Source organism: Salvelinus namaycush, chromosome 19, assembly GCF_016432855.1.
Source record: "Salvelinus namaycush isolate Seneca chromosome 19, SaNama_1.0, whole genome shotgun sequence".
Taxonomy (NCBI): Eukaryota; Metazoa; Chordata; class Actinopteri; order Salmoniformes; family Salmonidae; genus Salvelinus; species Salvelinus namaycush.
In genome coordinates, this window is record NC_052325.1 from 14,694,671 (window position 1) to 14,710,434 (window position 15,764).

Here is a 15,764-nt window from a genome sequence, read left to right on the forward strand (position 1 = left end):
AGGCCTATGGTGAAACCATTGTTTAGGACATTAGGCTTACATGTTACTGTAGCCCTTATCAGACGGCATGAGTTTTACTGAGGGAGGTCGGGTAATGTAATTATGTGTACAAGCACAAAGCACCACATCTGTAATTTTAGTCCCGTGTGAATTTGCCACACACCATTTACTTGCATGTTAATTTGTGTGTGTTCCCAGCTGTGTGTGAACATGACCAACGAGCGTGTGAGGCAGTATGTCTCCGAGGTGCTGTTCCAGCAGGAGCAGGCCGAGTGTCTACAGGAGGCCATCGCCATGGAGACGCTCCGGTCACCTGGCAACCAGCCTGCCATTCTAGACTTTTTCTTCCAGGTAATGTTTTGTTGTCTGTGGTCTCCACCGCACCGCTGCCTCTTTAAGAACTGTGATAACCCCTATAAAAATAACACATATCTCATTCTAGAAAAGGCTTTGGTTTTGAGTGTGGTTATATAGATTTTGTGGTACAAGATCAGGTTACACTACTTCCAATCTTAACCTGAAACATTAAGGAGCTGAAAAATATTTTACCCTGCGTCAGTGCACAGTGTACCGTGGTTCTATGCATTCTATATCTGTCTGTGACCCCTCTCCTCCATCTTCCCAGAAGCCTCAAGGTCTGCTGTCTGTGATGGATGAGGAGAGTCAGTCGCTGAGGCCTACAGAACAGACGCTCTACAAGAGACTACAGACACACCTCGACAGCACACCCACACACGGCATATCCCTGACAACCAAGGACGGCAATGGAAACCCCCCACCCATAGACCAGGGTCCTGCCTTCACTGTGAAACACTACGCAGGCCAAGTGAGTAGGTGTTCACTCACATACACACACACGCGCACACGCACACAGCAACACACTCACATACAATGTAGATCAGGTGAGTGAATCTGACATTTTAAAGGGTACCTTTAACATGTTGTATATCTGTTCTCTGATTGGTAGATGGCCTATGACCTCACAGGATCCCTGGTGAAGAACAAGGACTCCCTCCCCCAAAGCCTGCTACTGGTTCTGAAGTGTAAGTATCACTAAATATATATACACACACACACACACACACACACACACACACACACACACACACACACACACACATGGGTAGTTCCATTTAATTTCGATCAATTTCTGACTGCACCCCTTTTGATTTTAAGAAACCTTGACCATTTTGCGTACCCCACCCTACCATGAGACATTCATGTCTTTATCTTTGAAAAATATAAATAGTGGAGTTTAATATCATTTGAAAGCTTACAAACAGGGTTGTCAAACAATTTAATTATTTCTTGAAAAAAAAACTTTTTAAAATTAAAATTTTAATTTCTTTACCTTAAGCATATATTAACTAAACACGCATAAGCTGTAGCTTAGACCCTATTTCACATGATCTGAGGTGTTTGTGTTGTGACTTGAGTGGAAATATCCATTGTTTTAAATTAAACTGTCAATCTTTCAAAGGAAACCTATTGAAATCATAGAGATATAAATAATAGAATAGACATTCCAATTCAAGATGTCATTCGATGGTGGTTGGACTGGTGGCCATCTTCCTGATAGTAATTGAAATGTATAAATTCAATTAAATGTCAATGGTGTACCAGCTAAATTGTAGTGGTCTGAAGGGATAGGTTCATTCCAAAATTATGTTTCTATGATTGAAATGACATTCACCCTGAATTCAAAAGAATGCTGTGTCTCAACCGATGACAGGCAAAACACAAACACCTCAGACAATGTAAAATAGTGTCTAAGCTACAACATATGAGAAAACATTGAGTTGACACGTTTTTAGGTAAAACATTTAATTATTTTTTTCAATAAATAATCAAATAGTTTGACAATCCTGTTTGTAAGGATAATACAATATCAAACTCAACCTTTTATCTTTTCCAGTGATGAAGACATGCTTGTCCCATGGTAGGATGGGGAATGCAAAATGGATCAACTTTGACCACCTCTATCTCCTGAAGGTTTTGTCATTCAGGTCCAAAAGTCACTTTCTGACCACTTCTTCCATGGGCAAACATGTCTGGAAGGGGTACTGTCAGAAAATGATTGAATTCATATGGAACGACCCAAACACAGCAGTAGTGGGTATATAGTCTATTGAGCATGGCCAGATGTGTGCTGGTGTAGTTGTGAGCCAAGCATAGCAGGACACAGGCAGACTTTGTGTCAGAGCCAGGAGCAGCTAGTTTAGCGTCTCTAGGGCTAATTACTGTGGTTTGCTGTAATTTACAAGATGTGCCTAATCAAGGCTACCCCTTCAGAGTTGGCTTTTTGTACCTCTCTCTGTCCCTCTCTCTTGCTTTTGTTCCTTTGTGCACATACACACAATGTACACACATTATGATACACACACACCTTCCTGTTTCACTCCTTTATGACAGAAACATACATACCCACAAACACTTCCAGCTCAGATAATATGATACAGCCACAGGCGGCCGGTTGCACATTAATTGGGGAGGACAGGCTCATAGTAACGGCTGGAACGGAATACATGGAATGGTACCGAATACATCAAACACATGGTTTCTATGTGTTTGATACCATTCCATTTACTCCATTCCAGCCATTATTATTAGCTGTCCTCCCCTCAGCATCCTCCTGTGGATACATCTCAGCCCCTCCTTCCCATCCATGTCCTATATACCAAAGGGTAAAGGTGAGTTTAGATTGAAGGGTGTGTGAGGGCGGGGGCTGGGAGCAGGGGCTGAGGGTGGGCTGAGCTGTATGTATGGAGAGTGCCTTGTGGGCCTCAGTAGTCAGGTGGTGGGGGTGGAGGGGGATTATGATTACATAAATGAAGAGACAATTACCTCTGGAGCCCACAGTCATTACTCCCTACAACCAGTCTAGGACTCTTGTTTATTTTTCCTTTCAAGATCTCTCTTTTTCTCTCTCTTTCTCTCTGCCTTCTCTCTCTCTCTCTCTCTCTCTCACCACCACACACCACACACACTCCCCTCCCACACACACATGCCTCTCTCAAAGATCTCATTGTTTTCCAGGGCTGCTTCACGTGTTCTTTGGCAGCATGCTCAGCCTACTCTCTTATGGAGCTGATTGTTTACATGGCTATTATTGCTCCCTTGCCTCCCCCTCACTTCTCCTCTTTCCTTCCTTCCAACCATCCTTCTCCTCTTAATCCCCTCATGTCTACTGTCTGCTCCTCTCTCTCTCTCTCTCTCTCTCTCTCTCTCTCTCCCTCTCTCTCCTTCCTCCTCTCCTGCTCCCGCTGATCCTCTCCTCCAATCAACGCTCTCCAATTGTCTTCCTCCCTCCTTCCTCTCAACTCCCTTTCCTCCCTCTCTCTCTCTCTCTCTCTGTGATTCCCCTGTACAGCCAGTGAGAGTGTGTTGGTGCAGCAGTTGTTCCAGTCCAAGCTGACCCAGACTGGGTCACTGGTACCGGGCCAGGCCAAGATGGCTCTGAGGGGGCCCAAAGCAGCACTTCTCCTAAACAGGATGTCATCCCCCTCCACCCTGAACCCCGCAGGCCGCGAGCCTCGGAGGTACCTGGACCTCACCAAGGTACTGGACAATGGCTGGTAAACCATATACTGTGTAGCATACCGTACCTCATACGCTCACCAAGGTATGGAGGACTAAGTGACATAACCATCACCTTAGCAAGTCACTCAGAGTGTATGCTATACAGTACATGTCATATGGTACATTAGCCTCATGCTCCGGGAGACCTGTACACATTAGCCTCGTTGGTCCGGGAGACCTGTACACGTTAGCCTCGTTGGTCCGGGAGACCTGTACACATTAGCCTCGTTGGTCCGGGAGACCTGTACACATTAGCCTCGTTGGTCCGGGAGACCTGTACACGTTAGCCTCGTTGGTCCGGGAGACCTGTACACGTTAGCCTCGTTGGTCCGGGAGACCTGTATACGTTAGCCTCGTTGGTCCGGGAGACCTGTACACATTAGCCTCGTTGGTCCGGGAGACCTGTACACATTAGCCTCGTTGCTCCGGGAGACCTGTACACATTAGCCTCGTTGCTCCGGGAGACCTGTACACGTTGGGCTCCTGTCACTGAAAACGACAGCCCGTATTCCCAAAAACATATTCACCAGCCCTCCCATATATCTATTCCCAAAAACATATTCACCAGCCCTCCCATATATCTATTCCCAAAAACATATTCACCAGCCCTCCCATATATCTATTTCCAATAAACATTTGCCATCACCGAAGGTATATCTATAATCTGGAATGCCATATCAGTTGGTATGGGTAACTAAATGTGTGAAAATAAATGTTTTCCAGAGTTTACCAAATTCACTCCGCATCTCCCTAAAGGTGCTCGGGCATCTGAGATCACACGGTAATCTCGCATGGCAACGACTACAGAGTAGTGTGTTTGTGGGTATGTATGTTTCTGTCCAAAAGGAGAGAAACAGGAATGTAAGTGTATATCTCATTTAATAACCTGTATCGACTGGTAAGGCATTCCAGATAATAGATTCTCTTTCAGTGACAGAAATAGGTAAACCAGAGGCCTGGTAAATATGTTTTCAGGGATATGGGTTGTAGTCTTCAGCGACAGGAGCAAAGAGGCTAACGTAACATATGACACGTACTGTATAGCATACAATATACAGACATACACTATTCGTGACTCATTAAGGTACATTAAACAAGAGGGTGATACCCCTAACTCATGAGTCATATCTAAACCACAACCTATCAAAACAGTCAGTATGGTATTCATTCAGTACTTATCAATGTCATTTTTCCAGGTAAAATCAATAAGACCCCAATAAAGTACCGCAATCAGTGTGGTAATACATACAAATGAATAAATAAATGATGTGTTCACCGTCATGATCAATAGAAATGACAGACAGCTCAAAGCATCCCTCCTCAGAACATTCTCAGAACATTCTAAATATGCCCCCCCCCCCCCCACACACACACATGTTGATTGGTGGTTAAGGGAGGTGGGAATCACCAATGGTGAAAGTAGGCTGTTCCCATTTCTGTGACGCACTTAGTCGGAAGCTGGGTGTTCCGATTGGAAAAGCAGCAGCCAGGAGCAGAGGACTGATGGAAAAGCAAAGAGTGTGTGTTTGGAAAAAACATGTTTCCCAAATTAGGCCACTTCCCACCATACTGTTAAATATAGACCTCTGGGAATAGCTTTGTTTGTCCTGTACTGCCAGCTGATAAGAGGAAATGTACACACACACACACACACACACACACACACACACAGACACACATACACACAAGTATGTGGTAAGATAGTGTCATCATAAATGTTTCTCATGACATTTTAAGGGTTCACAAACCACACACCCTTCTGCTATAAAACATTGTGTTCTCACAATTATGCTAGATTTCATAACTTCAGCTAGAACATCGTTTCCCAAACGTGGAGTAAAAATGTGCTTAACAATTCACATAATAAGTTGCATGGACACACCCTGTGTGCAATAATAGTGTTTAACATGATTTTTGAATAACTACCTCATCTCTGTACAATACAATGAATTATCTGTAAGGACCCTCAGTTGAGCAGTGATTTTCAAAAAACAGATTCAACCACAAAGACCGGGAGATGAATACAACTTTCAGCAGGACAATAATCTAAAACACAAGGCCAAATCTACACTGGAGTATCTACGCTGGAGTTGCTTACCACGAAGAAAGTGAATCAAATCAAAATCAAAGCAAATTGTGTTGGTCACATACACATGGTTAGCAGATGTTATTGCGAGTGTAGCGAAATGCTTATGCTTCTAGATCCGACAGTGCAGCAGTATCTAACAGGTAATATCTAACAGATTCCACAACAAAACGTAATACACACAATCTAGTAAAGGATTGGGATGAGAATATATAAGTATAAAATATCTGGATCAGCAGTGACAGAGTGGCTAAGATGCAATAGATAGTGAAGGGCACAGTATACAGTATATACATACGAGATGAGTAATGCGAGATGCCTCCTACTCTGTCCCAGATGCTAATATATGCATATTATTATTACTATTGGATAGAAAACACTCTGAAGTTTCTAAAACTGTTTGAATTATGTCTGTGAGTATAACTCATATGGCAGGCAAACTTACAAACAGGAAGTGGAAATTCTGAGGCTGGTGTTTTTTCTACTCATCGTCTATTCAAATCCCAGGAAGATATGGATTTGTTGGCACTTCCTACACCTTCCACTAGATGTCAACAGTCGGTAGAACGTTGAATGAAGTGTATACTGTGATGTGGGACCGGATGGGAGGTGTTTCAGTCAGTGGTCTGGCAGATTGCCAGTTCCTGGTCACGCGCATTTCTCATGATATTGCCTTGCGTTCCATAACTTTTACAGACATGAAGGAATGCTCCGGTTGGAACGTTATTGGATATATATGATAACAACATCCTGAAGATTGATTATCTACTTAGTTTGACAAGTTTATTCGACCTGTGATATAACTTTTTGAAGTTTTCGTCCGACGTTATGCGTGAGTTGCACGAGCGTTTGGATATGTGTACTGAACGCGCTAGCAAAAGTAGCTATTTGGACATAAATAATTGACATTATCGAACAAAACAACAATTTATTGTCGAAGTAGGATTCCTCGGAATGCATTCTGATGAAGATAATCAAAGGTAAGGGAATATTTCTGATGTAATTTTGTATTTCTGTTGACTCCAACATGGCGGAGAATTGTTATTTATATTTGAGCGCCGTCTCAGATTATTGCATGTTGTGCTTTTTCCGTAAAGTTTTTTTGAAATCTGAAACAGCGGTTGCATTAAGAACAAGTGTATCTTTAATTATATGTAAAACATGTATCTTTCATCAAAGTGTATTATGAGTATTTTTGTTATTTGACGTGGCCCTCTGCAATTTCTCCGGATATTTTGGAGGCATGTCCTATGAGTGTCATCTGATGAAGATCATCAAAGGTTAGTGATTAATTTTATCTCTATTTCTGTTTTTCTGACTCCTATCTTTGGCTGGGAAAATGGCTGTGTGTTTTTTGAACTTGGTGGTGATCTAACATAATCATATGTTGTGTTTTCGCTGTAAAGCATTTTTTAAATCGGACACGATTTGTAGATTAACAAGATGTTTATCTTTCATTTGCTGTATTGGACTTGTTAATGTGTGAAAGTTACATATTTAAAAAAAATATTTTTGAATTTCCCGCGGTGCCTTTTCAGCGGAATGTTGTGGGGGGGTTCCGCTAGTGGAACGTGTGTCCTAGAAACGTTAATGATAACCAGCAAAACATAGAAAGAGAAAACCAACGAAACATCCAGCCTTGTAGGGCTCAACAGCAACAATACAAGAACAAGATCCCACAACCTAGGTGGGAAAAAAGGCTACCTACGTATGATTCCCAATCAGAGACAACGATAGACAGCTGCCTCTGATTGGGAACCACACTCGGCCAAACACAAAGAAATACTACACATAAAATGCCCACCCCACATCACACCCTGACCTAACCAAATAGAGAAATAAAACAGCTCTCTAAGGTCAGGGCGTGACAGTACCCCCCCCTCCCCCTTCCCCCCTCCCCCAAGGTGCGGACTCCAGGCCGCAAACCTGAACCTATAGGGGAGGGTCCGGGTGGGCATCTACCCTTGGCGGCGGCTCCGGTTCGGGGCGTAGCCCCCGCTCCGCCTCTGGCTCCCCCCACTTTGGTGGCGCCCCTGGTGCGGGGACCCTCGTCGCCGGCCCCGGACTGGGGACTCTCACCGCAGGCCCGGAACTGGGGACCGTCGCTGGAGGCTCCGGACTGGGACCGTCGCTGGGGGCCCCGGACTGGAGACCGCCGTTGCTGGCTCCGGACTGGGGACGCTCGTTGCAGGCCCCGGTCTGGGGACCCTCGTTGCAAGCCCCGGACTGGGGACCATCGCTGGAGGCTCCGGACTGGAGACCGTCGCTGCAGGCTCCGGACTGACTCGTGGAGCAGGCACAGGATGAACCTGTGGGGGAGCACTGGAGATCTGGTGCTTATCCTTGGCACCACTCTTCCAGGCTAAATGCCCACTTTAGCACGGCACCTCCAGAGCGCGGGCACAGGTCGAACCGGGCTGTGGGGGAGCACTGGAGATCTGGTGCTTAGAACTTGCACCGCTCCTTGTGGCTGAATGCCCACTTTAGCCAGGCACATGCGGAGCGCAGGCACAGGACACACTGAGCTGTCACAGCACACCGGAGACACAGTGCGCAGAGCCGGCGCAGGATATTCTGGGCCGAAACGGCGCACCGGAGACAAAGAGCGCTGAGCTGGCACAATCCGCCCTGGCTGGATAACCACTCTAGTGTGGCACTTGCGGAGAGCTGGCTCCGAGCGCACCGGGCTGTGCACGCGCACTGGAGACACCATGCGCTTTACCGCATAACACGGTGCCTGCCCGGTCACTCGCTCCCCGCGGTAAGCACGGGGAATTGGCTCAGGTCTATAGCCTGACTCCGCCAATCTCCCCGTGTGCTCCCCCCCAAAAAATTGGGGGCTGCGTCTCGTGCATGCTTCGTCGTGCCAACTCCTCGAATCTTCGCCGTTCCGCTTTTGCTGCTACTAGCTCCTCCTTAGGACGGCGATATTCTGCAGCCTGTGCCCAGGGTCCCTTGCCTTCCAGTATCTCCTCCCATGTCCATTCTTCCAGAAAACGCTGCTTCGTCCTTTTGTGGTGGGATGTTCTGTGACGCTGATCTGAAGAATACAACCAAATAGAATACAGCCGAATACAACTGAATACAAGCAAATAGAGAAATAAAACGGCTCTCTAAGGTCAGGGCGTGACAGTGTGAGGCTACCCTGAACATATCCCTGTCCACGTGATCAAAGCAATCTTGAAGCATGGAATCCGATTGGTTGGATAGACCGAAGCACGGCACTTCCTGTATTAGTTTCTGCCTATAGGAGGGGAGCAACAAGATGGAGTCATGGTCAGATTTGCCAAAAGGAGGGTGGGGGAGTGCCTTGTATGCATCACGGAAGTTAGAGTAGCAGTGGTTGAGTGTGTTACTTGCTCGGGGACTGCAATCGATACGCTGACAGAATTTAGGTAGCCTTGTTCTCAGATTAGCTTTGTTAAAATCCCCAGCTACATTAAATGCAGCCTCGGGATATATGGTTTCCAGTTTGCATAAAGTCCAGTGAAGTTCCTTGATGACCGTCTTGGTATCCGCTTGCAGGGGGATATACGCGGCTGTGACGATAACAGAGGAGAATTCTCTTGGGAGATAATACGGTCGACATTTGATTGTGAGGAATTCTAGGTCAGGTGAACGAAAGGACTTGAGTTCTTGTATGTTGTTACAATTACACCATGAGCCGTTAACTTCTTATGGCTGCAAGGGGCAGTATTGAGTAGCCAGTTAAATCGTGCCCATTTCAAACGGCCTCGTACTCAATTCTTGCTCGTACAATATGCATATTATTATTACTATTGGATAGAAAACACTCTCTAGTTTCTAAAACCGTTTGAATTATTTCTCTGAGTGAAACAGAACTCATTCTGCAGCACATTTCCTGACCAGGAAGTGGAATGTCAGAAATCGATGCTCTGTTCAACTTCCTGCCTATACATGGGCATGATACGTAAGAGTCTACGTACACTTCATACACCTTCCCCTGGTTGTCAAGAGGCGGTGAGAGAAGAAATTTCGTGTTTATCTTGGTCTGAGGTGGAATTAAAGCTCTTTGTATGACGTGACCGTCCATTTCCTGTTTCTGGAACGCGCGAAAGGGAACATGGATTTGCCTTCTGTTTAGCTGTCGTTATGGACGACTAACATCTCCGGTTTAGATTTTATTTGATACATGTGACCATATCATCGTAAAGTATGTTTTTTCAATATAGTTTAATCAGATTATTGAAATTTTTTCGGGAGTTTTGCCGTGTTCCGTTCTCTGACTTTGTTGACGTTGGAGAGATCCGTGCCACTTGGCAAGTGCCCATGCTAAATCAAGAGGGAAATTTGCCGTTCCAGATCCAAACAACGACTGTTCTGGACAAAGGACACCTTGTCCAACATTCTGACGGAAGATCACCAAAAGTAAGAAACATTTTATGATGCTATTTCTAATATCTGTCGTGCATGTGAACTGGTCGTCGGCGCCCAAGTGTTTCTGGCTATTGTGGCTACGCTAATATAACGCTATATTGTGTTTTCGCTGTAAAACACTTGATAAATCGGAAATATTGTCTGGAATCACAAGATGCCTGTCTTTCAATTGCTGTACACTATGTATTTTTCAGAAATGTTTTATGATGAGTAATTAGGTATTTGACGTTGGTGTCTGTAAATATTATGGCTGCTTTCGGTGCAATTTCTGATTGTAGCTGAAATGTAAACTATGATTTATACCTGAAATATGCAAATTTTTCGAACAAAACATATGCTATACAATAAATCAGACTGTCATCTGATGAAGTTGTTTCTTGGTTAGTGGCTATTTATATCTTTATTTGGTCGAATTTGTGATAGCTACTGATGGAGTAAAAAACTGATGGAGTAAGAAAAGTGGTGTCTTTTGCTAACGTGGTACACTTATGACAACAGCCAGCTCAAAGTGCAGGGCGCGAAATTCAAAAGATATTTTTTTTTAAATATTTAACTTTCACACATTAACTGGGGACTGGACATTAGTGTGTAATATACTCGGAAGCAGTGGGTGATGAGCGCGCATCCGAAGCCTCACTAGAAGACCGCTCCGGAACCCTCTCCTCCGACAGTGTTGATTTGGGTCGGCCTCTGGAATCAGTTCAAATGCCCTGGGAGGTGCAGACAAAGGATCCGCTTTGGGAAAGTTGTATTCCTGGTCGTAGTGCTGGTTGTGCTGGTAAGTTGACGTCTCACTGATACCCAATAGTTCTTCCCGGCTGTATGTAATAACACTTAAGGTTTTCTGGGCTAACAATGTAAGAAGTAATATATAAAAAAACAAAATACTGCACAGTTTCCTAAGGACTTGAAGCGAAGCTGCCATCTCCATCGGCGTCATCTTGCCGAGTTACAGTTTTGACTTAATCTTCTTGAAAATGTATTTCAAGACCTGAAAAGGGTTGTCTAGCAATGATCAACAACCAATTTGACAGAGCTTGAAGAATTTGGAAAAGAATAATAGGCAAATGTTGCACAATCCATGTGTGGAAAGCTCTTAGAGACTTACCCAGAAAGACACCTGTAATCGCTGCCAATGTGCTTTTACAAAGTATTGACTCAGGAGTGTGAATACTTACAGTGCCAGTCAAAAGTTTGGACACACCTACTCATTCAAGGACTTTTCTTAATTTTTACTATTTTCTACATTGTATAATAATAGTGAAGACTTCCAAACTATGAAATAACACATGTGGAATCATGTAGTAACCAAAAAAGTGTTAAACAAATCAAAGATTTGAGATTTTTCAAAGCAGTCCCCTTTTGCCTTGATGACAGCTTTGCACACTCGTGGCATTCTCTTGACCAGCTTCATGAGGTAGTCACCTGGAATGCATTTAAATTAACAGGTGTGCCTTGTTAAAAGTACATTTGTGGAATTCATGTCCTTCTTAGTCCATTTGAGCCAATCAGTTGTGTTGTGACAAGGTAGGGGTGGTATACAGAAGATAGCACTTTTTGGTAAAAGACCATATTATGCCAAGAACAGCTCAAATAAGCAAAGAGAAACGACAGTCCATCATTACATTAAGACATGAAGGTCAGTCAATCTGGAAAATTTCAAGAACTGAGCGCAGTCTCAAGTCAAATCAAATTTTATTTGTCACATGAGCCGAATACAACAGGTATAGATAGACCTTACAGTGAAATGCTTACTTACAAGTCCTAAAAATTAAAGAGCAGCAGTAAAATAACAGTAGCGAGGCTTTATACAGGGGGTACCGGTACAGAGTCAATGTGTGAGGGCACAGGTTAGTTAAGGTAATATGTACGTATAGGTAGATTTAAAGTGACTATGCACAGATAATAAACAGAGAGTGGCAGCATCGTAAAATAGGGGGTGGGGGGTTGGGGAGGTAATGCAAATAGTCTGGGTAGCCATTTTGTTAGCTGTTCAGGAGTCTTACGGCTTGGGGGTAGAAGCCTAGGTACCAGAGCACCTAGACTTGGTGCTCCGGTACCGCTGCTGTGCAGCAGCAGAGAAAACAGTCTATGACTAGGGTGGCTGGAGTCTTTGACCATTTTTAGGGCCTTCCTCTTACACCGCCTGGTATAGAGGTCCTGGATGGCAGGAAGCTTGGCCCCAGTGATGTACTGGGCCGTTCGCACTACCCTCTGTAGTGCCTTGCGGTCGGAGGCTGAGCGGTTGCCATACCAGTCAGTGATAAAACCAGTCAGGATGCTCTCGATTGGGCAGCTGTAGAACCTTTTGAGGATCTGAGGACCCATGCCACAACTTTTCAGTCTCCTGAGGGGAATAGGTTTTGTCGTGCCCTCTTCACAACTGTTTTGGTGTGCTTCGACCATGTTAGTTTGTTGGTGATGTGGACACCAAGGAACTTGAAGCTCTCAACCTGCTCCATTGCAGCCCTGTTGATGAGAATGCTCGGTCCTTTTTTTTCCTGTAGTCCACAATCATCTTCTTTGTTTTGATGACCTTGAGAGAGAGGTTGTTGTCCTGGCACCACACGGCCAGGTCTCTGACCTCCTCCCTATAGACTGTCTCGTCATTGGCGGTGATCAGGCCTACCACTGTTCAGTCAATGGCAAATTTAATGATGGTGTTGGAGTCGTACCTGGCTGTGCAGTCATGAGTGAACAGGGAGTACAGGAGGGGACTGAGCACGCACCCCTGAGGGGCCCCTGTGTTGAGGATCAACGGTGTGTTGTTACTTACTCTTACCACCTGGAGGCAGCCCGTCAGGATGTCCAGGATCCAGTTGCAGAGGGAGGTGTTTAGTCTCAGGGTCCTTAGCTTATTGATGAGCTTTGAGGGTACTATGGTGAGCTGTAGTCAATGAATAGCATTCTCACATAGGTGTTCCTTTTGTCCAGGTGGTAAAGGGCAGTGTGGAGTGTGCTTTTCTTTCAAAAACAAGGACATTTCTAAGTGACCCCAAACTTTTGAACAGTAGTGTATATGTTTTTGCTGTTTCTTCTTTGTTATAGGGTCAAAAAGATTGGAGAAGTGGTTTATCCATACATCTCCATTTTGGATAGACAGCTCTTCATGTTGTTGTTTAGTGTGTTTCAATATTCCCAGAAGTGGTTAGAATCTATGGATTCTTCAATTACATTGAGCTGATTTCTGACTTGCTGTTCTTTCTTTTTCCTTAGTTTATTTCTGTACTCTTTTCGTGTTTCACTATAGTGAAGGCGTAGGCTCAGGTTTTCTCGGTCTCTGTGTTTTTGGTTGAATAGGTTTCTCAATTTCTTCCTTAGGTTTTTGCATTCTTCATCAAACCCTTTTTCATTGTTATTCATTTTCTTCGGTTGTCTGATTGAAATGTTTAGATTTGATAAGGGAAGCAGAGAGGTCAAATATAATGTTTAGGCTTCCTACTGCCAAGTTTCAATCTTCACTATTGCAGTGAAACATTTTGTCAAGGAAGTCGTCTAAAAGGAATCTGTTGTTGGCTAATTGTTTTGTACTTTCCTTCCATCTACAGCAATTCTTAATAGTCTGCAATTTGTTCAGCTTTTATACCTCGTGATTGAGTATGCTCTGTTCAAGTAGGCTGGGATTTTACTGTGATCTGATAAGGGTGTCAGTGGGCTGACTGTGAAGGCTCTGAGAGACTCTGGGTTGAGGTCAGTGATAAAGTATTCTACAGTACTGCTGCAAGAGATGACCTGTAGGTGTACCACCACAGCAGTCCCCTCGAAGCCTACCATTGACTATATACAGACCCAGCGTGCAACAGAGCTGCTTTTTTAAATTATTTTTTTAAGTTGTGCCTAGGGGGGCATATTGGGGAGTGTATTGCTGTCACCTCCAGGTGGGTGTTTGTCCTCCTGCATGCTAAGGGTGTCAGGTTCTGGCGTTTAGGTTGCAACAGACTGGTACATGTCCCTAGGTCTGGAAATTATTGATCTCCCCTTCTAGGGCGAAGAAGCTGGCTTCATTGAAGTATGGGGATTCTAGTGGGGGGATATAGTTAGCATACAGGAATAAACTTTTCTATGCTGAGACGATTTCCTTATTTATTTTTGTCTGTATTTCCAATTTCTTTGGTGAGGTCTGTGTTCCTGCTCTTTAGCCCAAAGGCAGATGAACTCTCTCTGTCACTCTCTCTCTCTCTCTCTCTCTCTCTGTATCTCTCTCTGTCTCTCTCTCTCTCTGTCTCTCTCTCTCTCTGTTTTCAGGTCAAATCTAATAGGGCAGTAACTAGTAGGACTCACTGAGCGTGTGTCTGTGCATGTGTGTGTATCTGTACAAGTATGTGTGTCTGTGCGCGTGTGTGTGTCTGTGCACGTATGTGTGTCTGTACAAGTATGTGTGTCTGTGCATGTGTGTGTGTATGTGCACTACAATTGCCTCTGTATTGCATAACCTGCTGAAGGCTGAACCCAATGGCCCTCCTCATTAAACATATAGAGGAAAGGCTTACGCAAGACCTTCACTCTTTCCCTATGTTAACAAAGACCGTAATAATCACATGACGTAACATTGCTGCACTGTAGTTAAACACGGCTATAAAGAAGCTCATGGATTTACATCCATCATCAAAGATATTATAATTCAGAATTGTAATAATGGTAATATGATGATATGGTACAGTACATTATTGTCCATTATTGTATGGTACTGAATGGTTGAGGTAGAGGAGGAGGACATTGAATAGCGTATAGATGTATGACCGTAATGGAAAATTGGCTTTATAGATCTTGCCATAAATTACCATATTCATATTATGATTTGACCGTATTCATAGGACTGCATCACGTGGTGTCTCCATAGCATGGGTCAACCAACTTGTATTTTTAATATTCACTATTCATAGCTCTCTAATAGCACCATCCCCCTCATCGTTTCTTCCCTCTCTCTCTTCCCCTCCTCATCTTTTCCTCTCTCAGCTCTTGAAGAAGAAGGGAGCAACATCTTTCCTGCAGAGGCTGGAGAGGTGTGGTCCAGTTACGGTTGCTGTGCAGCTGAGGGTAAGCATTAAGCAGTAGCACAACAATGGACCAAACCAGAACCATAATAACCCAAGCACTTTACCCAGTAGGGATCCTAACCCTAATCCTAACACTCACCTCAATCCAAACACTAAAGTATTCAACTTCTTTAGCTGACCCTGACCATGACCCTGGCTGCATGGAGTGCACTATTTTCCTCTGGTGAAACGCAATGCACGCTACAGGGAATATGGTGCCATTTTGGATGCAACCCATGACCCATATCTCTGAACCACAACCAATTACAACAGAAGTCTATAAAATGTGGTAGTAATTTGTAGTTGATCCATATGAAATAACACTATTCATTTAGATGGATCTCTGCCCCACAAGTGTAAAACAAAGGCAGATCGCGTTCCAATGTCCATAACACTAAATCCAATGTGATGTGATGGTGACTTAACATGGAAGTAGCTTTAGTGTGAGTGATGGTTGGTGGTTTGAATGAGGGCAGTGTGCTGCCTGCAGGCAGGAGTTGTGGTCTTACAAGGAATGGAGAGCAGGAGAGGGGAGAAGGAGAGAGGATAGAAGGTGAGGGTGGGCTGAAGAATGACGCTCTATCCACCCAAGCATAAAGCCCTCTGAATGTATGAATGAACAATGGACTGTGTGTGTGTGTGTGTGTGTGTGTGTGTGTGTGTGT

At 44.2% G+C, this 15,764-nt stretch overlaps 1 protein-coding gene across 1 annotated transcript in view; it reads left to right on the forward strand.

Annotated features, from left to right (window-relative positions):
- Positions 1 to 15,764, forward strand: part of myo16 (myosin XVI) — a 185,647-nt gene that overhangs the window by 106,691 nt on the left and 63,192 nt on the right. Inside the window, exons 21-25 of the mRNA XM_039014219.1 lie at positions 199 to 351; positions 626 to 826; positions 968 to 1,043; positions 3,371 to 3,558; positions 15,020 to 15,100. Of these exons, the coding sequence (XP_038870147.1) occupies positions 199 to 351; positions 626 to 826; positions 968 to 1,043; positions 3,371 to 3,558; positions 15,020 to 15,100 (699 nt within the window). The remainder of the gene's footprint in view (positions 1 to 198; positions 352 to 625; positions 827 to 967; positions 1,044 to 3,370; positions 3,559 to 15,019; positions 15,101 to 15,764) is intronic.